Below are 27,710 nucleotides of genomic sequence, written 5' to 3'. Positions count from 1 at the left end.
TGTGACATGAACACAGACACACACACATGCACACACTTCACAAACCACAGGCTCCTCTCTCTCTCTCTGCATCTTATATGCACCCTGTAACATGCGCACACACACACACACACACTTTACAAACCACTGGTACCTCTCTGCAACTTAGATGCACCCTGTGACATGAACACATACACAGACATACACACACACTCACAAACCACAGGCGCCTCTCTGCATCTTAGATACACCCTGTGACATGAACACATACACAGACACACACACACAGTTCACAAACCACAGGCGCCTCTCTGCATCTTAGATGCACCCTGTGACATGAACACATACACAGACACACACACACGCATACACTTCACAAATCACAGACGCCTCTCTGTATCTTAAATGCACCCTGTGAAATGCACACACACCCACACACACACACTTCATAAACCACAGGTACCTCTCTGCAACTTAGATGCACTCTATGACATGCACACAAACACTTCACAAACCACAGGTACCTCTCTCTCTGCATCTTATATGCACCCTGTGACATGCGCACACACACACTTTACAAACCACAGGTACCTCTCTTCATAGATGCACCCTGTGACATAAACACATACACAGACACACAGACTTCACAAACCACAGGCACTTCTCTCTCTGCATCTTAGATGCACCCTGTGACATGCGCACACACACACTTCACAAACCACAGGTGCCTCTCTGCATCTTAGATGCACCTTGTGACATGAACACATACACAGACACACGCACACACTTCACAAACCACAGGCGCCTCACTGCATTTTAGATGCACCCTGTGACATGCACACACACACATGCGACAGGCACACGCACACACACACACACACAACAGGCACACCTTGATCCAAGCATTTTAGTAACACAGACTGGCGCCTCTCCTGCCAACAGGTCTTAGCACTCAGCACAGACTACAAGACAGATACATCGCAGACTGAGTTACTGATAAATAAAGTCCTCCTTTGTCAGGACAGGAGGCTTCGGACTATGTATTCTCTTTACTGCTTTATTTTAACAGCAGCCACATTGACAGAATAGTAAACTACACCAAGAACTAAAAGACAAATAGTTGTTAAATAAAAAAATGACAAATCCTAGTATGTGTAATGCTGTGCACCCACAGACCCATCAGCACCGTAAGCCTTCCTCTTTCTTGATTCCCAAGCAACCCTGAGAAGTACATTTTCTGTTTCTATTTCAAATGTTTTATGATAGTCTATCTATTATCTCTGTTTCATGTGGAAGCAGCGTTGCTCTGATTTACTTTGGCGACATGGCCTCTCTTCTTGCTATTTTAGTTCTATTTTATTGTGCTTTGCATCAGACTGACCACAAGTGCCATTTTGATTAGAGTGCCTCACTCGTGTGCCATTCAGCCGCCTGGCACCCTGCTACCACTCACAGCATTGGCATGTACTCGCCTGCTCAGGAGGATGTTCAAGGCTGATGCCTTCCTCCATCTCCACAGATTTAACCCTTCAGGTAGTGACTGATGCCCACACGAAAGAGAGCCTGGGCTGCCATAATTATTGAATAAGGTTTGTGAACCTAAATGGGGTTCTTTCCTATACACACTATATTTATATAAAGAAATTTACAAAAATTCACCAAAGCCTGTATCACACACGCTGAGGGCAAATCATCCCTCTCATTACACCTTGGGGTGGGCAGTACCAAGTAACCCAAGAAATCCCAGGATAATTCTTGTGATAGGAAAGTAAATGATACCGCTGTGTTGGTCTTTCTAAATTTAATCTCAGCAATACCATACATCTCACTTTTGAAGGAGTTGAGCAATTTAGATTTTGCCAACTCCATGTGTTTTTGTGCCATTCGGCAGACTGGCTTGACTCCAATTGGAAGACTGGCTTGACTCCAATTTGGTGCAACCTTGAACTAGTAACCATTGCTCCTTTCGGAGGTGACACGGAATTTAAAGGACATTAAACTCATTAATAACCTGGACCCTGACCCTATATATTTCCACCTTCTGTTTATCTGGTATCAGTTGCATCAAGCTCCATCATGGATCCTAAATCAAGAGCTATCCCTACTAATTTGGGGCCTTCCGACCATAATGCTTATAAAATTAAATATCCTTCTAGCTTAACAAAAAACGCATCTATAAACTTCAAACAGAGACTCCTCAAATCTCACCCAGAAACCCTTAATTTGGATCCCTACTTCTGCACAAAAAAGGAGCTCCAATAAGTGATCTTATCTTCTATACAAAAAGACGTGCTCAATAGAGGAAGGCTCTACATTCACTGCTCCTGATCATCCCATCCAAGAAAACTCCTCATGGTCTAAAAATCACGGTTGCCCCCTCATCCGTTTACAGAGTAAAATTAACCATCTCCCTTTACAATAATGGGACTATCCTTATCCAATTATCTGAACGCAAACTCAAAATGTTTGATGATCCTTTCCTCATCATCAAAAACACAGTGACTAGCATGGAACCCGCCAATTCCCGAAGACGTTTGAGTTCCTCTCGCAACCTCCAAGACCCTCAAGTAGTTTCCTTTCATACAAAGATTAGTTAGGTAGTAGTGTTCCTTACAAAGGAAAAATGGCACACCAAATTAGACACAAGTTTTAAATAAAATAAATAGAGTCAGGGCGTATTAAATGTCAACAATATACAATTGAAAAGAGGTGCTCAAAGCTAATACTAATGTCTACTACCCAGAGACATCATCCGTATGCACAAGACATACACAAATTGACAATCCTAAGAAAAGACTTAATTGGCACACCATAAATGATATGAATTTTCAGTTCCACATTAGTGTAAATTGCTCGCTATATCCAAGTCACATATGCTTGGCAAAAGAGAAGATGAGGAGAAGCAGTTCTATTGGTTGATTGTCCTGTTTGATAACAAATCCGAAACCCCTTCAAATTCAGTTGCTTGTCATCTTTATTGTTTAGACTTGAAAATTCCAATACACGAACCAGCCGACACGTGTTTCGTCTTACAAAGACTTTTTCAAGGCACAAATTGCATGATGGTTGTATTGATGGTATTTACTGTGATCTGTAGAAATTCAAACACAAGACGTCCAATATATCCAAGGTCCCTCTTACTCGAAACAAGTCATAAAATCAATGCATGTCAATATGGTGTCTGTTCCAGTATGTAGAGGAGAGATACTTCAATCATGTTCTTAACTCTGCGGCGTGCTAACTCCTTGATATGAGTGCACCCACTATCTGTCTCGGAGTGAAGGGAAATGTACCCGCACTCAGCACTGTCTCACCAGCAAGTCTCCTTTCATAGCCATGACTTCTAAATTGGCCCTTCCCTCTTCCCTTCCTTGCTCCTCCAGTGGTTTCATCGTACACAATACCAACTCTCCAACTCTACCCGGTGGGTTTGAGTCCCTCTCCTGCATGCGCCAAACTAGTCTGAACGCTCACCACTCTTCTAGAGTGGATAGTGCAGAGTTACAAAGCTTTGGAAGTCACATCCTCAACTTGTCTATACCCTTGACCTCCATACACACTATTGTGGATACTACTAATGTGCCTAAGACATTCCCCATAGACCTACTGTTGTCACATCATAAATCTGAACTCCCAAACCCGGCTAGTAATTTGCCCTCTTCGATCCCATAACTTCCACGCAACCATTTGTTTCTCTCCCCACCTCCATACATCAAGACTCACTCCATAGATAACCCTACATCACCTCCGCCTGCTCTCCCAGGCCAGCATTTTTCTACCACTATCTTCCTGAAACTCCCCCCACCTAGTTCCATGCTCCAAGTCTTGGAAACCTGCACCTATACTTCACTTTGATCAGACTTGACGAGATTACACTGGTGCACCAACAAATCAAGGCAGATGTTTAAAGCCTACTATACCTCACCTCCGAGCTGAACAATAACCGGCGGCTAAGCAGGTCTCCAAAAACAAATAGTCATAATCACGTCTATCCCACTAACTACTGCACCAGGCTTCCCGCATGCCACCCATTCACTCCGTTCCCACCAATCTTGACCTCTACTCATTCTAGATGGAAAACTTCACTCCTCTCCAAAGACCCCTCTAGGCCCATTAGACTAAATGATCCACTGTCTGACAAGGATATTCAATCCTGTCCTACACTCATATGACCCCACGTATGCAGTCAACACAGACAATAAGTATCAAATCGAGACAATCCATGCTGACCCGCACAGAGAGCCTAGGGTCAATTCCAGATCCTTAAACAAGAACAACCTCACACGAGTCACTGCCACACAATCGACTCTAGCTGACACCAATCCTAAGCTTTAATGCATGCGTCTTAACTGCAGATCTGCAGTAAGACACGCAGCAGATATTGCTGCCTCCGATGCTCTGGAGCGTTCATTGTACCCATTACCTATACAAATAAGACTATGGGAGGAAGCTGGGGAAGGCTCATAAAAGGTGCCCCTTCATCTTTCTAATCTTCTTCATAATAGTTTTGACCCAGACAAGGTCGCAGATACCCCTGAAATTGACCCTAAGTTAGCTTATATTTTCAAATACATCAAAGACTCTAAAAAGCAATCCACAAGTCTTGGCAAGCCTCTCAAGACAAACTTCTTGACCTGTCAGGCCATCTTTCAGATATTCTTTATCTATCCTTCTCGACCAAAGAGCAGGGGACTCCTATAGACACATATCTTCTAGCAGGACAGGTTCAAACTGCCATTTAGGTTCTGGGCATCTCAAACAGCAAACTATCTACAGAATGCCGCAGATCAATTCTCTAGTGAGTAGACCCCAAATTTGTGATCTAGCCACCAATGAAGCAGGCCATACAGGCGATGGGATGCTATTCAGTGAACCCTTTGTGATAGAGGTCACTAAATTTTACAGTACAGTACTAGACAACACTCGGACAGCCCCGAACAAATCCTTCAATCAAACCTTCTTAACAAGGTCAGCAGAGGCAGAGGGTGCTCCACTGGCCGATCTTGCTTCCAAATTTTCTTTAGAGGTTATCTGGGATGTCAAGATGGCTGCAGAGACTACTAGAGAGGAGCATTTTTTGTCCTGTCCATGTCTTTCAGGGGACGTGATTACCGTGGACAAAACAAAGAACTCACAACCTTCAATTTCACAGATGACACTTAATTTCTTCCCTTTCAGACCTAAGCGGCAGAGTTGTGCTAGTCTACCTAAATTGATCCCAAATCACACAGGATGCATCGATCCTCCAAACAGTGCTGGATTCCATTTGGAGTTTTAAGACAAACTGTATCAACCTCTACTTGCACATCCAATACTCTTTCTTCTGGAGAAGCAGTTTTTTATAGAACTGGAAATTCAATCTCTACACCAGAAGAAGGAGGTTGTTCACACTTTACAACACCCAAACGGGTTTATCAGCAAACTTTTTCTAGTGAACAAAAAAGAAAGATGTTGCAGGTTAGTAATCAACCTAAAGGGTTTCAACACAATCCTTCTTTATTAACACTTCAAGATGTGAGGAATCCATCTTTTACGAGACCTATTGGGCAAATGCGATTTCATGGTCCGTCTGTACTTGAAAGATGCTTATCTCTGAGTACCCATCTTTCCACCTAAGAGCAGCTTTCACCAGTTTCATTTTATTTACAAATCCTTGATACTTCCCTTTGGATTATCATTAGCCTTTGGTGCTTTAGCAAACTGATAAAACAAGTAGTTCAATTTCTCAAGGAACAGGGAATTTGCCTTATCATCTATTTGAAAGACACCTTTGCCTGCCGACCAACCACATCAGAGTTATCAGAAAGGAGAGCCATAGAGTGCTTGCGAAAGATTTGATTACCCTACAATGGATAACTCATCTAGTAGGACTCCTTTAGTCTTCCAGTCAAACGATCTTCCCGGGGCCGCTTATTTACAAAGCACTACAACGCTTAAAGATTCAACATCTTCAAAAAGGTGTATCCTAGTCCCAAACACTCCCTGGAGGTAAGGCAGGAACTTCAGTAGTGGTTGGACCACATGGCATGGAATGGTAGGGTGATATTCAATCTATCTCTAGATCTGGTAATCAAATTAGATGCCAGCAGACTCGGTTGCAGATAAGATACGGCGAGATGTTTACAGAAGGCAAATGGTCTCAGGAGAAGTAGCAACTATACATGAATGCTCTAGAGCTTCTAGTCATATCCTTTGCAATCCACTCTTTTACGGCAAGAAACTCACACTGTTGCATTATACTACGAATAGACAATGTTTCAGTGGCACATGACATCAACCGCTTGGGGGTAACAAAATCTCAAACCCTAGTGAATATTGCAATGGAGTTTTGGCAAAATTGCCTAAACAATGATATTGAAGTCCTAGTGGTTCACCTCCCCGGCAAAGACACCAGATTCCGGATTGAAACTCCAGAATCCTTCATGTCTTCAGTGAATGGAAACTCCATCCAACCTTGTTCTCGAACTTCATGAAAAAATGAGGTCCATTCAAGGTGGATCTGTTTGCTGTTAGATTGACTTTTCAGATCTCATTATTCTACAGACGGAGACTGGACACTCTGGCCTAATCAACAGATGCCTCTCCAAGAATCTATGGGATGCAGCTGTGCTTTTCTACCCTTCGCATTGATCCCCAGATTGACCTGGCAGATCAGGAGACAAGCAGCAGAAGCAATCCTAATAATTCTTTTATGAGACACAGCCATGGATCCCAATCCTCCTAGAACTATCTGCCAACCTCCCATTCTCCTCCTTCTCCTTCCAAATTTACTCTTAGATCCTCAAGGGCAATCTCACCCTCTAGTTGTCCTCCACCAACTACATCTGATAGCATGGAACCTTTCAGGACCCGCTGGCAAATGCTATACTGTTTGAGCCAAGCTCTCTTCTATATCCACAAGGCCTGGTCAGATTCCACCCAGAAGCGCTATCACTCAGCATGATCAAGATGGTCACGCTAGTGCTCTGAAGGAAATCTTCACCACATGGGGGCACATGTGACTTTTGTGGTTAACTTTTTGGTGATACTTATAATTCTATTAAGGACACAGAAGCGAGGATTATCCCACGCGATACTATGTTACAATCAATGTACATACTAGATTATGCTTGATTGTTGTAAATACCACCCCGATGAAAAAATGAAAAAGAATACTGATTATTTATCTGCTTTTCTTCAGTTGCAGATCAGAAATTAGAGTGAAGTTAAGATATGATTCGACAGGATACCCTCATTGCAACTAAACAGGGGGTTACAGTTTTGAGGAGTGTTTATACTAGACATGGGTCTGTGAATGAACAGGATCACACTTTCTGGGATTGGTAGTTTTTTTTACTTAGGAACTATAGGTGTTGTACTTATTAATCTTTACTATACTTTCAATATGGCTGCTGTTAAATTAAAGTAGGAAAGAGAATGCATCATCCTTGCATCTGTGCCCTTGACAGAAATGAAAATTCTTGTACACAAATGCTAGAAATATTTCAGTTCACCTGCCACCAACTATGGTATAGTTTAAAAGAACAAGTGACTTACCTTTGGTAATGTTGTGATGGTTGGTAGAAATTCCACAAATCCGTCTATATCCAAACTGTGCCTAGGGGGGAGGTTCACGTAAAGTATCTGTGGGAGCCTCTCTCCGTAAGAAACATCCTTTATGACAATGCTGTTGTGACAGGAATGTCCACTGCGTAGTAAACAGGTGTGTACTCCTGCTATGAATTACTCTACTGCCTGTGAAACATAGCATCCTGACTTTTTTGGCCCAGCTAACATGCTAATCTGGCATAGACGCTGAGGCCGAAGTCCATACATGATGATTCTGAGTCCCAGAACCTGTTTTTTTACCTGGACGGGGCACCAGGCATACCCCTAGCTTGATATAGGGCTACTGTCCCTGTCCTAAATTGTTGACATACAGCGGTGGAGGCAGCATACTGTTTTCTTGCACTATGGTATTTTGGGGGTTCAGTCTGAGTGTTTCGCCCACAGGTCATACGCTTGTAAAATGCTACCTATAGGTGCAGTCAAACCCTTTTGGTGAAATCCCTTGTGCATATCATGTACTTGCGTGTAAAGTGTAGATGGTAGCAGAACTTCAATTTGTTTTGAGTGTATGGCGGCTGAGACCATGGGGGTCCATTTTGGATTGCCCCTGGTTGCATTTGTGAAGAAAGATAATTATGCATGTAAGACAGATGAACGATTGCCATTGCAAACCCATTTTATTCAAGATACTATTTGAAGCGACCTACAGGTTGCTGAACAGAGTACTTACTTACACAGACAAATAGGAAGTTTGCATCTGGTTCATGCCTATGATCTTTTCATTGCTGCTAGAAGCTATAGTCTGTTTTGTTGTGAGATTAAATGGCTTCTCTTTTAAAGTAGACAAGCACTGGGCTGGGCAGTCAATTATTGAGTCTCAGCCACTACCTACCTGTGAGTCCTGTGACTGCTTGCTCTCGCTACCCTAAGAGTCAAGTGCGGAAGGAGATTACCTAGCCCAGTCTGCAGTCATCATAGGACGAACCCTAGGACACCACTGGCAAATGACCTCAACCACCAAGCTTGTTGCCCAGCAGCCCCTGCTTGCCCTGTGGACCCCCATCGGGGTCTGACAAATGCACTTTCACAATAGTAGGTGTTTCCCGTACATTAGACAGAGAACCTCATAACATGCTCAGATGGCGACTGCAAATGACAGATCCAGATTTAGAAAATCAAGATCTGCAGACATTTATGATCACCGATGGAACGTACAAATGCAGAAAGTCTGCAAAGGCATCTAATTTGAAAAATGGGCGTTTCCAGCTGAGCAGCAGGTGGAGCAAAGGAAATATTGAGAACACCCAGAAAGATTATAACTTTGTGGGTATTCGCAAACAATCTCAAAGCTTTTTCCACTCTAATTTCACATCACATGTAAACTTTGGAAGAAGAATGGATTTAAGGTGAGAAAACTCCCCAAACAGCTTGTATATTTTCTGGGGTCACTGAGGAAGGGATTGCTCTGCAGGGAAATGTTTAGATGTGGGCAAAAAATGTAGAAAAAATGCAATAACATGTTTAATTCTTCCAAAAATGATGTGGTCAACCTTCTTACAATCATCCATCAATTCATTCAGTTGTTCATTCATTCCACTAACAGACAATCTTCAGCTGTACAGAAAGGGGGAAAAGACACCTGGAAATCACAGATTTTCAGGTGTTTCAAAGCATGAGCCTCACTATGTGCCATGTATATTCATACTTTCACATTGTGTGACTTTGTGAAACTGAAAAACAGTGTATATATTCTTATTAGTTTACACAAAAACATGCAGGTTCTTAATTCATGAGAATTAAACACTGGATGGTCCATCTCACATGTGAGCGTTTTTACTACCGAAGCCCACATTAAGAGATTAGAAGTAACACTGATTCGGATACAAACAGCAGTTTCAAATAGAACGTGGGCTACTCAGAGCTTTAACATTTGTTCTTATTTACCCAGGCTCATTTTACTGAGAGCTTTAACATTTGTTCTTTTAGATATTTTCCCAAACTTTCTAGAACATTTGTTCTTTTACATATTTTCTCAAACTAGCTTTAACATTTGTTCTTTTACATATTTTCCCAAACTAGGTTTAACATTTGTTCATTTACATATTTTCCCAAACTTTCTTTAACATTTGTTCCTTTACATATTTTCCCAAACTTTCTTTAACATTTGTTCTTTTGGATATTTTCCCAAACTAACTTTAACATTCGTTCTTTTGGATATTTTCCCAAACTAACTTTAACATTCGTTCTTTTGGATATTTTCCCAAATTAGGTTTACCATTTGTTCTTATGAGTATTTACCCAGAATAATTTTACTGAGAGCTTTAACATTTGTTCTTTTGGATATTTACCCAGGCTCAAGAGCTTTAACATTTGTTCCTTTAAATATTTTCCCAGAATTGTTTCACTGAGAGCTTTAACATTTGTTCTTTTAGATATTTTCCCAAACTTTCTTTAACATTTGTTCTTTTACATATTTTCCCAAACTAGCTTTAACATTTATTCTTTTACATATTTTCCCAAACTAGCCTTAACATTTGTTCTTTTACATATTTTCCCAAAGTGTCTTTAACATTTGTTCTTTTACATATTTTCCCAAACTAGCTTTAACATTTATTCTTTTACATATTTTCCCAAACTAGCCTTAACATTTGTTCTTTTACATATTTTCCCAAAGTGTCTTTAACATTTGTTCTTTTGGATATTTTCCCAAACTTTCTTTAACATTTGTTCTTTTACAAATTTTCCCAAACTTTCTTTAACATTTATTCTTTTGGATATTTTCCCAAACTAAATTTTACATTCGTTCTTTTGGATATTTTCCCAAATTAGGTCCATCATTTGTTCTTTTGGGTATTTACCCAGAATAATTTTACCGAGAGCTTTAACATTTGTTCTTTTGGATATTTACCCAACTCATTTTGCTGAGAGCTTTAAAGTTTGTCTTTTGGATATTAACTCAGACTAATTTTGCCAGTGAAAACTGTGTAGAATGTATGTGGAGAAACGTTCTGGAATAAGGTGAAAACAAGTGGACATTTTGCTCTGACGCCAGTTTTCTCAGTTATTTCTCTTTTCGAGAACTGAAACTTGCATTGTTGTGTGAACTTTGTCACAAGTACATTCTGAACCACCTAATATTGCCATTTGGCCAGGATGAACTTCTCAGCCAGTACAACTGGCACACACGCAGTGATGGCCTGTGTAAGTGTGTGCCAAGTTGCTACGTTTTTAATTATTTCACAACTTTACATGCTTTCTGTGGGAGAATTCTCTTGCTGAAACATTTATTCCCCAAAACTTGGTCCTCAAGCTAGATTTTTTAAACTTTAAAAATTATAGAGCTGCCCTTAGTGCTAAGGAACTGTGTGAACTTATACTACCTTTTCCCATCTGGAGCTTCGCTGGAGCTGTCAGTAAGTAACAGTAACATCTAGAGACTGATACAACCCCTAGTTGCATGCGCCCATGTGCACAAAACTGAACATGGGCTGCATTCTGCAATGATATGTACAGTTGTGAGATATGAGAGAGACAGTCCTACAGAATGAAACCCTGTGAGGAGCATACAAAACACTCTCAATGCATAAAAAACATATTATGATGGAGAAAGTGGAGCATGAAATGTGTATATTTGTCATAGTCATGAGAAATCAGTATGTTTAGCAGTGGTCACTCAAGACAGAAAGTGACTTTAGCTACTGGACTATTAGTTGTTCCTGCAATATCTCCACCCTGGGAGAATGTAAACCTTATTTCACTCTTTGTCCTCACTTTTACTCTCTATGTCACCAGCATTTATATAGCGCACTTCTACCACACGTATGGTCTCAAAGTTTAGATGCCGTATACAGATGTGGGATTCTCATAAGCTCTATAGAAGGTGGTGTGGAGTGCCCTCTCTTCAATCTTTAGTGCAACAAATGTAAATCCAGGATGTGTCTGATCCAGTCATCCGTCTTTATGTTTACATATGGATGTTTCACACAAAGGTATTTACCATTAGGGTACCACCTTCCCCTGTTCATCCTAAAGCTTCAATGGGTGTTTGCGCCCCTATGACATTGCAATATACTGTCTTCCAGGCGCTACACAATGCCTGGCCAATCCATGACACGTGGAATGTGGATGCTATTACCTGAAGTGTCTGCTTGGAGCGATGTTCAGACACAGGAAGTTGATTTTGCCAAGGTGTCTGTGTTGTACAAAGAGCTCAGCAGCCATTTTCCCTGTGATTGGACGGAGTTCTGGAGGGCCAGGCTTTTTCTGCTCCTCCTCAGCTGGCGGTTTGTGTAACTCCACATCAGCCACAGACCTGCAATGACAAAAGAGCATGAGCTTTACAACAGAGTTCTACAATTGGTATTACTGGTGGATGTAGTTACTCGCATGGTTACTGAAGACTATATTTCATCCTCTTCCCAGTTGTTTGCCATTGTACACTGCTTCGGACGGTAGCTGATTTAATTGATTATAAAGTAATTTTCTTTGGCTCATTGACCCCATTCTATATTACTGTGTCTCACTCCACAAGTTAATACATTCAGGTTGGACCGCTATGCGGCCCTTTTCCTGAGTCTACGCTATACATTGTTAATAAATAAGAGAAATAAAAATTTCCATGCAACCTTGCCTTGAGTGGCTACTACTATGACATTGGGGACCTGGAAAGGAAAGCCTCTCCAGTGGCCTCTGGTAAGTGGCCACCGTAGAGGGTAAATATTGTACCATTTAACAACTGTCACACAGTAACCACCATGTTAGACGAGACAGTGGGTTCTCCCTTACTCCTACACTGGAACATGGACTGTTCAATCAATCACTCAATCATAAATATTTTATTCGGTAGAACATACCATCAAAGTACACAAAAATACAACACACATGATTTATAATTAAAAGTTGAATAAAAACAATTTAAAAAGAGCAATAAAAAGCAGTAGTCCCATATATCAAAGTGCATTCCTAGTTTAAAATCCAAGCAAAATATTAAAATGAAGCTAAAATATACTAATAGCTGTATCCCCTCTAATCCCTAAGGCACGGCTATTTGTTTCTGCTGGAAATTTCAGTCGCCTGTGGAAGCCACATTATAGAGTTTTATCTCAAAAACTCTCACGCTTATACCAGAAATTGAGAAGAAATCGGCTCACTGAGAACCCAATTGTTTCTGAGGCCTCTATTGTCAGTAATTGCTGAGCCTGCCAATATTGTGTGACCCCCAAACTTCAGACAAATTGGTCGAAGCCACTTATGATTGTGGCCCCAGAAAATAACGATTAAAATGTGATCTAGTGACTCCGAAACCAATTAACAAACTGGACATACTGTAGAAGCCTGATTTTTATTCCAGCTGCTGCTGAACACTCTCAAAAGCAAGCAGCCATACCTGAATCTTGGATAAAGACTTTCGTCAAGAGGAGGGGTTACAGAATCCAGGAGATGCTCAAATGATGGTGCTGGTTTGAACTCAAGGAACCTCACAGTCAAATGGCCCAAACTGTCCTTCTTAAATTGTAGTTCATATACATGATACCAGTATGCAGCTTTCAGGGCCTTACCATCCATCTTTCAAATTTGTTCAGGGGTTTCCCAAAATTTTAATGGCTTCAGTTTCTTACACCAGCTATAAGCAAATCTTAACCAGAGAACCTTTAAAACATGATCCTGCTTTATTAGATCACTTAAGCAGTCTCTATAATTGTGCAATTCTGCTGTTGACCATATGCGTACCCAGAATAGAAGTGGTTTCAGCTGCACAATATCAGAAACACAGTTAATGCCTAGATCACGGCGGAGTGGAACGAAAGGTGTTGGCAATTCCACCACAGTCCTAATAAAATTGTTTTCTGTTACTGCAAGCTTCTGTGTGTCATTGTATCCCCAAATTTCCACACCGAGGACTGCTGCACCCAAGGCCTTAGCACCATAGGCCTCTAGGGCTGGAGAAATTGATCGAGTGTAGGTGGCTTTTTAAAACTGTGAAATTGCTTTTGATGTATGTGAGAGAATAAGTGAGCCGTTGTCTATCTGGTGTTCCCACTTGAACTTATCAGACAGTGTAACCCCCAGATATTCAAAGCTAAAAACCCTGCCACGTTTTTCAGTAACAACTTTGACACTACTGCATCTAGAGGTTTCTGCACCAAAGACCATATATTTAGTTTTAGAGCAATTCAGCTCTAGACCCCTTGACTCACAAAAAGCCAATAATTTGTCCACCAAAATTTAAAAGACCCGTAGGTGTTTTTAATATAAGCAGCGAATTGTCAGCAAAAAGGAGAATCAGGATTTTGCCCCCTTTCAAAGAAGGGGAATCATTAATACATTGCCGTAGGACCTCAACTACATCATTTGGATATCGGGTGAACAGGGTGGGAGCGAGTACGCACCCTTTCTGCACTCCACGTAGTGTTGGGATGTGATTGGTTTGTTCCCCTTTCTGTCCCCATCTGACATGGACCTGTTTTCTTTTGTGCAGCTTAATGAAAATGTTAATAAAGTCACTGGGGGCACCCACAATAAATAAGACTCTCCAAAGATTATCACGGGGAATCAAGTCAAATGCTGCTCGGAGATCAACAAAACCTACATAGAGCTTCTGTTTAAACAGCAAAACATGGGGGCGTGGCCAAGATGGCGAGGTGAGCGGACGGCTGCTCCGCCGGCTCCCGCTTCGCTGGCCCTTGGACTGCCATTAGCCGTTGTATCTCCCCCCGGAGGACCGGGGAACAGGCGGCGGAGCCTCAGGAGCACTGGACCCGGCGGCTCGGAGAGCGGGAGCTAAATCCGCGGTGCCCGCCGACAGAGAACGGAGGTCGCGACCGAGTGGGGGCGGAGCATCTGGCCGGAGCAGACGGCAGCGAGCCCGGACGCCTGAGCAGGAGAGCGCCCGGTCTTGGCGCGAAGGTCGGCCGCAGCACCAGGGACGGCCGACACAACAGCGGGGGGCCCCGCATTGGGCTAGACTGGCAAGCGCTGAGGCACAGAGCTGCTGTGGGGTTGACTGGGGCGGGGGGGCGTGATCCTGCCCCCGCTGATAAAACGCGAGGAAACGGCGCACGTGCGGGATCCGGAGCACCCCGGCGTCCCCAGCTGCGAGTAGCGGACTGATTCCTGGCCCAGAGAGCGGACGACGGTGGCGGACCCTGAGTTGGCACTGAACAGACTGAAGCTCTGAGCGCGGAATACGGGCCCTCCGCCCGAGCAGCAGTAGGGCAGCCACGAGACAGCCGGAGGCCGGCGAGACGTGAGTGAGCCGGCTGGCCGGAGGGAGGCACGGTGGAGGGGTCCCAACGCGGATGAGGGCACCGGAACACGACGGCGCCGTGACCGGAGGATCCTTAGGGGGGTGGCGGGGTGGACCCCCCCCCTCGTCCCATGCCACTGTAGCCCGTAGACCCAGTTCGGAGACTGTTTGGGCCTAGAGGCCTGAGAAGCGCGCCTGGAGAGACTCGGCCCAAGCATACAGCAGCACCCGACCTAAGCGCCCACGGAGACAGCAGCGGACGGACCGGGGGCGGCGACGGACCGACCGCGGAGGGGAGTGAGCGGAGAGCTTCCAGCGGGACACCCCCACGGACCACCAGAGCGCTTCAACCGCGACAGGGGGCACCGCGGAGCAGACGACGCGGGACAGACGCCCTTGGCGGGTGGCGGTAGCACTGAGGAATCGACCAGTGCAGTACCCGGAGCACATGGCGGGTAGTAGAGGAGGACGGAAGGGGGAACGCACCCTCCCCGAGATGCTGGGTAGGAACCAGCAAAGAACAGAGCGGGGACGGCAATCGCCCGGCCCCTCCGGAGGGGCACTGGTCGCAGATGACGGAGAGCCTCCGATCACCAGATCCTTCATGGAATCCCTTTTCGGCTACCTACGGGAAGATTTCCAAGCCCTGAAGAAGGAGGTGGCCAGCGAGGTTCGGGAGGTCCGCAGGGAGGTGGACAGCCTGGGAGAACGGGTGGACGCGATCGAGGACTTCGGACGGAACAGGGAGGAAGAACTGGAGCGACTGCAACAAGAGGTGCTCAGCCTCAGGGATCAACAGATCGACCTCCAGGCGCACGCAGAGGATTTAGAAAACAGGTCACGGCGCAACAATATCCGGGTCCGAGGCGTTCCGCTTACAGAGGAAGGGACGGACATGGTGGGATACCTGCAGGCCCTGTTCCGAGAAGTCCTGGGAGAGTCGGACGGGCTCCACATCCGGATTGACCGGGCGCATCGGGTGGGGCCGCGGCGCCGGGCGTCGCTGCCGCCCCCGGACATCTTGGCCTTTCTCCCGGACTTCCCGCTCAAGGAGTGCATTCTGGCAGAGGCTCGGAAGAAGCAGACCATCACCTTCCGGGGCCACCCAGTAGCCTTGTATCAAGATCTGTCCGCCATCACGCTTCAGAAACGGAAAGCGTTCAAGCTCGCCACGGACTTCTTGAGGTCGCACGACACACCATACACATGGGGACACCCATTCAGACTCATATTCCGGTGGAATGGCACTGTGCATCACCTACGTTCCCTGCAGGAGACGTGTGGAGTCTTGGGTATTTCGGTGCCGGAGGAGGAGGTGGCCCCGCGGAGGCGGGGACACGCCAACAGTGGCGGGTGGCAACGGGTATCGAGGCGGCACAATCATACACGAGTGGCGAGGCCGGACTCGCCCACCATTCGAGCTAGCATGGCGGAGGCGGTGACCGAGGTGGCGGAGAACACAGGACCCAGTGACACGGCGCCGACAGCATAAGTCTGCTCCGGGGGGAGATCATCACAGCCTTCTACACTGAGCAGGTTTGGGGGCCGGGCGGGGGCGGGGGGAGGGGGGTTCGGTGGCAGGACGTCCACTGGAATACTTTACCAAAGACCCGTCCCTTGCGGACTGGACTTGGACAATGTTGACTCAGGTTGCGGGGTGTGAGAGGGCGCATTGCGGGAATTGTTGGCACGTTGCCGAGGGGAGGGTGGAAGGGTGGGAGGGGTGCCTGTTGCAGGAATTGGGGAGGGGAGGGGGGAAGGGAGGGGCCCATGGGAGAGGGGTGGGGAGCGGGGGGGTCGAGGGAGGGGTGTGGGGGGTAGTCCAGCTCGCGCCCGATAGCACGGCCGCAGTGGCGGCGCACAAACTCAGCTCCGTGGGTCCCGGCGGGAGCCCTGCTGTCAACCTTGCCACCGCCAATGACGCCCACGGCACTTCAGCTTTCCCCACTCGATTCTTCTTGTCCAGCACCACTAAAACGGCGGGGGTGGCGATACTGGTTGCCCGGCACTTCCGAGGAGAGGTGCTCCACAAGCAGACGGAACAAAAAGGCAGGCTTTTAGCGTATAGATTTAAGATAGCCGGCCTCCCTTTCACGGTAGGGTCCCTTTATAGCCCTAACGAGCACCAAGAACGTTTCCTCGGCGCGGCGCTAGGCGCGATAACAGCCACACCGGATAGACACGTTATTGTAGGGGGAGACTTTAACATGGTCTTTGACGCCGCCCTTGACAGGTCTGCGCCCCGCTCGCCGCAGACTGGTGAGTTCTCGGCGGGGTGCAGGGCGCAGCTGGCGGCTATGGACCTTGCGGACCTCTGGCGTCACCTGCACCCGGCGGACCGGGATTATTCCTTCTATTCGCACGCACATAAGACCTACGCGCGGCTAGACCATTTTCTGGTCACTGGGCCGGTCTGCGGACTGGCCACGGCGGCGGACATTGGAGTGATCTCCATGTCAGATCACGCCCCGGTGACGGCGACCTTCTGCCTGCCGCAGACTTCTCCACCCCCCAGAGTCTGGCGTCTCCGGGACACGTTACTACATAGACGGGAGGTGGTCCAACAGGTGACGACAGCGATTCGGGACTACCTGAACCACAACGAGACCTCAGACACGTCGCGAGCGACACAGTGGGCGGCGCTGAAGGCGGTACTCCGGGGGTAATTTATCGCGATCTCCGCGGCGGATAACGCAATGCGACGACAGAAACGGGAGGAGCTCACACAACGGGTTAGGGAACTGGAACACATACACAGGAGGACAGGCGCCCCACGGGTCTGGCGGCAGCTCGTGGGAGCAAGGAAGCTCCTGACGGCTCTAGACATGGACCGTGCGGAGTACGCGGCGCTACGCCTTCGGCACGCCTATTACACAGGGGGAGACAAATGCGGCCGGCTCTTGGCGAGCAAGTTGAGAGTAGCACGGCAGAGTCAGACGGTGAAGGCGATCACCGACCCCACGGGACCGGTGGGCACAGAGGATGCCCAAATTGCGGAAATTTTTCGTAGGTATTACGCGGACTTGTACGCGGGAGACCCCCCGGACGCGCCTGCCACGGCGGACTACCTGGAATCGGTCACTTTGCCGTCCCTGACGCCCGCGCAGGCGGACGCACTGGAGAGAGAGATCCGGATAGAGGAAGTTATCTCTGCCATCGCTAAGCTTAAGCATGGTAAATCCCCGGGCCCAGACGGGTATACCTCCCTCTTCTACAAGACTTTCTGCACGTCGCTCGCACCGATCCTCACGCGGTTGTTCAATTCCTTTGCGACGCGGGGAGCCATACCGCCGGACCTGTTGCGGGCGTTACTGGTGGTCATCCCCAAACCGGGGAAGGACCGGTCACAGTGCAGCTCTTATAGGCCTATATCGCTCTTAAACGTCGATCTCAAGCTTTACACCGGGATCCTGGCGAGCCGCTTGGCCCCACTCCTCCCGAGGTTAATAGACCCGGACCAGGCGGGTTTCGTGCCGGGGCGACAGACAGTTGACAACACCAAGAGAATCACACACCTAATAGAAAAGGCGTCGCGGATCCCCGGGGAAAGAATGCTGCTGTCAGTGGACGCCGAGAAGGCGTTTGATAGGGTCCACTGGCCGTACTTGGAACAGGTCTTGGCGAAGGTAGGGATAGGAGAGAAATTCCGCTGTATGATCTTCAATTGCTACCGATCCCCGACCGCAGTGGTGAGAGTGAATGGATACGGCTCCAGGAGCTTTGACATAGAAAGGGGCACGAGACAGGGCTGCCCGCTGTCGCCTTTACTTTTCGCACTATATATGGAACCCTTCGTGCAGCGGGTACGGGACAACCCGGCGGTTAGGGGGGTGAAGTTCAGAGGCTTCAGTCACGCCGTAAGTCTATATGCGGATGATGTGATCTTCTCACTGGAAGACCCGCTTTCTGCCTTGCCGGCCTGTATTGCGGAACTTACCTCATTCGCGGCGGTGTCGGGATTCCGGATGAACATGGGGAAGTCGGCGGCTCTGGACCTCTCCCTGGCGCGGGGAACCAAAGCTCTCTTGCGGCAAAGGGTCCCGATACTTTGGTCTTCGGACTCGGTGTCCTCTCTAGGGATCCAGCTAGCCCCCACCCTGCCGGCAGTGGTAGCGGCGAACTATACCGCCTTGGGCAGGAAAGTCCGAGGGGAACTCACTCGATGGGACCGAAGCACCCTTTCACTGTTGGGGAGAGTGGCGGCAGTTAAAATGACAATCTTGCCTCAGATATTATACTTGTTTCGGGTGCTCCCGCTGCAGCCTCCGGCGGAGTGGCTTCGGAAGACGCAATCCGAACTGGGGCGTTTATCTGGCAGGGCCGGAGACCCAGGATGCGAAGGGCGCTCTCGATGTTGTCGGCGGAGGCGGGAGGTCTCGGAGTCCCGGATCTGCGGAAATACTTCTACGCGTCACAGCTGCGTTATCTAGTGGAATGGAGCCGCTGGGAGTCAGACAAACACTGGCTATTCCAGGATCAGGCGGTGGCGGGGCGGCCTCTACAGGAGGTACCATTCCTGCGCCGAGTTCACCGCCCGGCTAATCTTTACGCCTCCCACATCACTAGAGTGGCCCTGCGGGTCTGGGATGCCACAAATTTGGTGTATGGTATGACGTCCTTCCCTTCCCCGCTGACACCGATAGTGGACAACCCGGACTTCACCCCAGGACTAGAGAGAGGAGCGTTTGAGCACTGGCAACCGGCCGGATGCAGGGCCTTGTGCCATCTGTACGGCCCGGAGGGGGTCCTTCCTTTCACACGCTTCAGACAGGAGTATGCGCTCCCGGAATCCGAAAGACTGCGATACCTGCAAGTCCGCCACTGGGCGCTGCACCCTCAAGTACGGGATGCGGCTGACAGGCGACTCCTCCCTTATGAGCGCTGGCTCCTGACACGCACATCTGACACAAAGCTAATCAGTGACCTGTACAGGTTTCTCCAGACACCCGCTTCACACTTATATAACCCAGGCAGGGAACGTTGGGAACGAGAGCTGGGAAGGTCCTTGAGTCACGCCGAATGGGAGCAGGTCGCGTACAGGGCCAGACACTCGGCCTACCATGCCGGTCTCACGGAGACCTTCACTAAGGTCTCTACGTATTGGTACTACACGCCGGAGCGCATACACGAAATGGACCACAGACAGGGGGCGAACTGCTGGCGGGGTTGCGGGCAGATAGGTACGCTGACGCACGCATTGTGGGAGTGCCCCCTGCTGACTGCCTTTTGGAAGGAGGTGATCGATAATGTGGACTCACATTTTGACACCGAAATACCGCGCTTCCCGGCGTACACTCTATTAGGCCTCCCCAACGGGCTAACATATCCCTTGAAATCCCGCAGAGGCAGACAGATTGCCATTGCTTTGGGGTCGGCAGTCCAGACGATACTAGTACATTGGCGTTCACCCACGGTCCCCACAGTCACGGGCTGGTTGCATAGACTGTGGCATGTGCTGGGGATGGAGAAGATGTCGCTGTTAGAAGCTTCAAAGTTTCTAAGTGCAACATGTCCTCTATTAGCCGGTTGTGAATTCAGGGAGCGGAGCCCCCTTTCTGGACTCCTTTGTCCTGCGCCGCGTGTGTCATGTACACCTCTGCCCCATTCCACCTTCGGATCCGGGGGATGGAGGCTATTGTAATCCTTCAGTCAGGATAGGAGTGTAGGGTGTAATCTCCAGTTGAAATGGTCGGGATGGTTGCTTATGTTTTTTTGTGTTCCGGTACTTGGAGACTTACCATTGCACACCCTCACCCCATTGGGGATAGTGCCCATAGAGCAAACAGATTCAACGGTGCATACTCTCTGGCCGTCAGAATAGTAATGCCCCAGCGACTACCAGCTGTAAGTCCCCGACAGCAAATCAAGATGTCTTGAGTTTGTCACCCGCCGCCTGCCCTTATGTGCTAGTGCTGGCAGGCGTACCAACCCTAAAGAGGGACCAGCACGAGTCTTGGGTACAATTACGTAATAAATGCGTAGATTGGTTATCGAGGCATAGGAGGTTCCACCCATCCGAAATGGATGAAATTATTATGGTGCGCAGAGTTGGGTGGGTTGGGGCATACACAAAGAACATTGAAGGGGACTGTACTGTTATCAATTTTCGTAGACCATCTTTGGTGAGACAGCTACGATGAGCATGTGAGACCACTACATTTAATAGCACTAACACATGTGCATTACCTCTTGGTTACGTCTACAAACCCAATCACGGCCCGCCTCAAAGAGACCATCCAACACCCCCCACCTCGAATAGGTTTCAGGCCCTGTCTGGACTGGATACTCAAGACTGACTATTGCTTTCTGTGAAACCCCCTGCCCTCGTTGATGGGCGAGTATATCCCCCCCGAGCAAACAAGCACACTAGCTCACAGACATTAATGAAGGTTTTAGCTAGTTCAGACCTTCGCATCCTAAGCTGGAATGTTGCGGGGTTACACTCTAAGCTCCATCAACCCGATTGGTTACACCTTATCAGAGAGCAGGATATTCTCCTGTTCCAAGAAACATGGGCTACACAAGATTTATTTATCGAGGGGTTTGAATGTCATAACATTTTAGCAACATCCCCCAAGCATGGTCGACCATCTGGGGGACTATCAATTTGGGTTAACACCACTGCAGGTGGCACCATTAAAACCATATTTACAAATAATAATAATTATCAAGCTATAATGTTTAATAGGGGGTTTGTTTTTTCTTAATTAACTTTTATGATAATGATTTCCATTCTATACCTAATGGGAATTTTAAAAGTTTATTTAATTTGAATGCATCCATCCAAAAATCCAAAGACTGTTTCAAATCAACTGGAATCTGTCTGAGTGGCGATTCTAATGCAAAGTTGCCTCAACTGTGGCCAAGTAAATAGACACATAGCAGTGGCCAAAAATGGTGACAGGGGCATGGAGTTAGTGGATCACCTGAATAATCATAATCTAACTGATTTTATGGAGATTGCTGCCATTACAAAAGACAATGCTCTCCCACAACCAACATTTAGGGGTAGGAGCTGCTCATCTACAATCGACTATGTTTTTATTTCTCCTGTTTTGGAGGCCAGCCTGCTGAAAGCAGAAACTATGGCCACAATCTTTGGGGACCACAACCCAATTCAAATAGTATTAAGATTATCCCCCACCCAATACCTAATATAGAATGTGGTGCCAAGAACTTAACACCGTCCACGAACAACCTCAGACTAGTATGGAGGGGTGTTAATAATACTGAGCTATTTGGCACAATGGTTAGGGAAAACCTGAGCCTCATTAATCTCTGTTTGGAGGCTCAGGTCCCACACCCGAGTCAATTATTGCCTTCAATAAACTTGATGGAGCCATTAAATCTATGCTGTCCAAACCTATCACCCAAACACAACAGGAACCTAGATGGTTTAACCATGAGTGCTCAGAGGCCAATATGCAGCTACGCAAGGCCCTGTCACATAGCCCAAGGAGAAACCAATTGGTAAAGTCGTTAAGGCTGACGTATAAGTGGGGTATTGCCAAATGGAAGGAGGAACTTCTAAGCGAGCACTGGGATGCGCTTGTTAATGCTGCTAGCTCAAAAAATGGGAACATGTTTTGGACTGCAGTCAAAGATCTAAGAACAATGGGGCAGTCATTAACCTTCATAAGCTGAGAAGGTCGGTATGTGGTGGTCCTTGGGAAGCTGGATGGGCGTGACATTGCTCTGGGGAGCATTTATGCTCCCAATACTGAGCAGCCGGCTTTTTTCTCGAACCTATCTGGGAAACTGGCTCCCTATTTCACAGGCTCTGTGTTACTAGGAGGGGATTTTAATTGCATTTCAGATGTACTACTGGATAGGTCGCACCCCCCGCTTTCCAATGCCCCCACACATAAGAACGCAGAGGCTAGGCATAATTCGCAACTCCGGTGGGGATTGGTTGACATTTGGAGAGCTCATCACCCAGAGGAACGGGAACGCCGATTTTACAGCTCCGAGGTGACCTGGGGATCGCCTGTTTTACTCAAGAGAGTATTAGTGAGCTGTTCTATGATTTTTACAGGGAGCTATATGGGAGCAAAACGGCTAGCACCAGTAACGACCTAGCCGAGTTCATGCGTGAGCTGCAGTTTCCGCGCTTGGATGGTGAGCAGGCGGAGGCAGTGGGCGCGGATATTGAATTACGGGAGGTGCGGGCGGCTATTAAGCATATAGCACGGAATAAGACGCCGGGAACGGATGGGCTCCCGATTGAATTCTATTTGGCTTACTCTGAACACTTAGCCCCACACTTAGTGAAATTATATAACGAGGTGAGACACCTGGGCCGCCTCCCGGTCTCCACGAGAGAGGCAGTTATCGTCCCTCTTCTTAAGCCTGGCAAGCCGGCATGGGACAGGGCTGCATATTGCCCGCTCTCCATGCTTAACACGAACTATAAGATATTAAGCTGTATATTGGCCACTAGACTATTACCACACATGCCGACCCTTATTCATCGGGATCAAGCTGGCTTTATTCCTGCCCGGAACACGGCCTTAAATATCCGACGCTTATTGCAGGTGCTGGAAGCAGATTCTTACACGAAGAACACTGCTGCTGTGCTTGCTCTCGATATAGAAAAGGCATTTGATAGTTTGGAATGGCTGTGTTTGTTTCATGTAATGGCCGGCTTTGGGTTGGGAGACGCCTTTATAGCATGGACGGCGCTACTTTATCAGTCTTCCACTGCGCGGTTTAGAACGGGTGGGGTGATCTCGGATGCATGTGAAGTGAGTAGAGGCACGAGACAGGGATACCCTTTATCCCCACTCCTTTTTGTATTGGCTATGGATCCCTTGGCGATGAAGGCTAGGACTGGGAGATATTACCGGGGACTACAGGTAGGGGAGCAGGGTCATCATATAGCCCTGTATGCGGACGATTTACTCATTTTCTTAGTGGATACGGAGCAAGCATTTGAGGGAGCAAAGGCACTGCTGCATGGGTTGGGAGAGGTGTCTGGCCTCAGAGTTCATTGGGCCCAATCATGCTTATTTCCAACTGATGGGGATAAGGGTGGTCTGCAAAATGTGGCAGGTGTGAGGTGGGAGAATGGCTGCCTCCCGTACTTGGGCGTCTGGATATATCATACACGTTCGGATTTGCTAGAGGGCAATGTGGTTAGAGCGCTGAGAGGGCTGGCGGGCAGCTTTGAGTTCTAAGGCACACTGCCATTATTGATGGGGGGCGAGTGGCCTTACTTAAAATGGTGGCCCTCACTCGGTTGCTTTATTATTTTGTGAGGCTGCCGATTTGGATACCGGCACGGGTCTTTAAACAACTCACATCCATGATTATTGGCTTTATATGGGGCACTGGGAGGCGCCGAGTAGCCCTATCCATATTACAGCGGCCGCGATCAGAGGGTGGATGGGCGGTCCCGGACTTCGAAACTTGCTATTTAGCTGCGCAGATGCAGTGGCGGACACAGACAATGGCGCTGAGGCTGCGCGGCACTGAGCACGAAATAGGAGGAGACCCAGAGCTAAGGTTGCTCTCACAAATTCTATTGGACCTTCCTTTCCGGATAGGTGACCTACCTGAGGACCTTAAGACAGCGAGGCAATGTTTCAAGAGGAGTGTTAAACTAGCGGGTATGAAATTGCCATATGCTCCCGATATACCGCTCTCCGTGTGTGAAGCGCTTCCTCACGGGGGCTCTTGGTGGGCATTGAGCGACTGGGAGGAGAGAGGGCTCGCGACTCTTGGGGACCTATATGAGGATGGTACTGTGCTGCCCTTCCACATATTGCAGGAGTGGTTTCACTTGCGAGGAGGGGACTTCTTGCTGCATGCGGCCCTTACGGCGGCTATAAGTGCACACTGGAAGGAGGGCCAGATTGAGCCTGGAACCTCCCTGGTTTGCCAGGATATCATGACTGCAGCAGGGAAATATAAAGCAGTCACGTGCGTTTACAAGCGCATGACTCTGGAGAGGCTCTCTCCATTGGATACTCTTAAGCTCAAATGGGAGGTGGATGTGGGAGATGAGATTCCGGATAGGACTTGAGCTGACATACTCAAGCAGGCACGGAAGGGAATCAGGAACGCTCGGTTTCATTTGGAGCATTTCTATATCCTGCACAGAGCTTACCTTACCCCGGTTAATATCAGAGCATATTTTAACACGGAATCGGATGAATGTCCGCGCTGTAGACGGGAGGGGGCAGATTTCCCACATATGTTATGGGGGTGCCCATTGTCAGCAACTAATTGTACGGAGGTGGTTGACCTGTTGAATGTGGTGACGGATAGAGGCTTGGACCCGGCCTTGCGAACATGCATCCTGCACTGGTTTCCTCATACGGCTAAAACCAAGATCACTAACAAGTTTATAGACATGGGGTTATTGCTGGCCAAGAGGGGAATCACGAGGCACTGGAAAGCGAGAGCGGCCCCTAGCATAACCAGATGGATGAAGGAATTGCAAATGGCAAAGAGATCAGGGAGCGAGAGGGCGCTGGAAGCGGCCAGGGCATGGGAGCACTTGGTGGGATTATTGGCAGATCCAGACAGTGATAGAGACAGAGAGAGTGGTTCTACACCCATTGCACAGGGGCCGGAACAACACATCACAAACTCACCACAGTGAAGACGGGAAAGAGCTTGCAGCGCATCAGATAGGCAATCAGGGGCTGGGAGCCACGCACATGCTTACAGCCGTGGACCATGGGATCAAGTGTATGTAAGTGATGATGATGGATGTTACTGTACGTTTCAATACTAGTAGCAACATGCCTGGGTGGAGGGAAGATAGGAGGGGGGTGGGGAGGCCGGAATTTGGGTAGATTAGATTGATTTATTTGTGTTTTATATTGGGTTAATCGAAGGTAGGATTAGCTTAAGTGTAGGGCTGAAATGTTTATTCTGATAGGAATTGGGATTTCCTTAAGTCTACATTTGTTGTGTTTTTGAATGTTTTACTAGAGATTTTTCATGAAGGGGTGTAATGGGGCTCTTTCTAGATTATGGGTTTGAATGAGTATACGGGCATTTGCAATTTACATTACCAGGAATTGACATTGATTTCTGCCTACTAGTTGTAACTTAAAAACAAATAAAGTTTGTTTAAAAAAAAAAAAAATAACCTCCATAAGCTGCAACATAACCAGTACAACCTGGGAAAGTCACTTTTCAACAATTTACTCAGTGCCAACTTTGGAAATTGACCCTTTTAAGCGCACAATTCCATCTGGGGTTCCAATTTTGATAACAGAGGTCGAGGAGGCCATACGCCAGAGCGAGGGCAATAAAGCCCCTTGCCCAGATGGGCTACCTATTGACCTCATTAAATACAAACCCGACTTTTGGGACCCATTATTGCTAAATGTTTTTAATAACTTAGTCAACGTCCCATTGCTAAAATCGTGAACCACTAGCATAATCTTCCCAATTTTTAAAAATGGTGATCGCTCACAACCTAGCTGTTATAGGCCGATCTCTTTAATAGACAACACCTTGGGCTGAGGACAATCACATTTTAGAACAATGCCAACTAGGCTAAGTTGGTATTAACGAGCAGTGTTTAAATATTAATTTGATCATTGGGACGTAAACCATAGCACAGCACTCGCCACTTTATTTAGCTTTTATGGATCTGACCTCCGCCTTCGACTTTGTCAATAGGTCTCGCCTATGGTCCATCCTCTTAGCCTACGGCTTGGACGAGGCCCTTGTCCCCTTTCTGGCCTACCTGCACAGGGACCTGCAGGCGTGGGTTAGGATTGGTGGCGGGGGTGAGATGTCTAACGATATTGATATCAGTGTTGGTAGAGGGGTTAGGCAAGGGTGCGTCCTAGCCCCCCTCCTTTTTATTATCTACATAAACAATTTGCACAAATCGCTGATTAAACTCACTGATGATGTTCCTAGAATCAAAGGTAGAACTCTCCTGGTGCTTTTATACACAGATGATGCGTTTTTAATTGGACGGACACCAAATGCACTACGCACTTTAGTACGAGGATTCACGGACTTCATGACTGATTTAGACTTATGTACTCATTTTAGGAAATCATTTATAATGTCCTGTGGGCCAAGGAAATATCCCTAAGCTCTATTACCGTGGGAGAGCAAAAATTAACCAGCACCGTCACTTCTCCCTATCTGGGGATGGTCTTTGCTGCGAACGGCACCTGATCTGAAAATATGGTGTATTGTAAGAACAAGTTCTCAAAGACCTTAAATTCAATCCTCAGTCTCCCTCGCTTAAAAAGATCAGGGGCAATTCCAGCGATTTTAAAGATTTTTAAGTCACAGTGCATACCAATAGCCACTTATGGCGCAGAGGTTTGGGGCATTGCTAAATGCTCCAGCGTCCAATTAGAGGAAAATAGATTTTGCAGAAAGCTTTTGGGCGCACCAATCTCCACCCCCTCAATACGTATGTCATACTGAACTAAAATTAGGATACATTGAAGATTTTATAAGGGCACGCCCTGCACTGATCTGGCTAGCCATAAAGAAAAACCCAGCAGCATCCCTTACAAGGGAGATAATAGATGATTGTATCAGCTGCGAGAAAGGGATGAATATTCCATGGCTTGCTGGGGTTATTACGAGTTTGGAAAGTGTAAATTTTGATGGATTGTTTTTTAACCCAAATACAGCTGAGACCGTTGATAAAAAAGTGCTTCGGTCAGCACTGTATACACTTTATAGCGAGGAAAGATTAGAGAGGGAATCCAAATATTGCTTTCCTAGCTACATCACCTTAGCAATATCGCATTGGGAGAGAGGACTTCTCTTTCGCCTAAGCTGGGACCATAAGACATTTGCTCTGTTTTCCCCTTGGGTATATGGCAAAACTTGATTCCCTGCCATGCCCATGCGATGGACATAGTGGACAAACACTATGTCACTTTTTATTTATCCGCAAATATTACACACAATATGCACAATGGCTGCTAATCCCATTTTTCAA

At 47.2% G+C, this 27,710-nt stretch overlaps 1 protein-coding gene across 1 annotated transcript in view; it reads right to left on the bottom strand.

Annotated features, from left to right (window-relative positions):
- The window catches only part of DNHD1 (dynein heavy chain domain 1), an 856,151-nt gene that overhangs the window by 785,566 nt on the left and 42,875 nt on the right, over window positions 1-27,710 (bottom strand). Inside the window, exon 4 of the mRNA XM_085623548.1 lies at window positions 11,663-11,839. Coding sequence (XP_085479674.1) covers window positions 11,663-11,839 — 177 coding nt within the window. The remainder of the gene's footprint in view (window positions 1-11,662; window positions 11,840-27,710) is intronic.

Source organism: Triturus cristatus, chromosome 8, assembly GCF_964204655.1.
Source record: "Triturus cristatus chromosome 8, aTriCri1.1, whole genome shotgun sequence".
Classification (NCBI taxonomy): domain Eukaryota; kingdom Metazoa; phylum Chordata; class Amphibia; order Caudata; family Salamandridae; genus Triturus; species Triturus cristatus.
The sequence above is the reverse complement of the archived record's forward strand: the minus strand, read 5'-3'. Positions and strand labels throughout refer to the sequence as shown.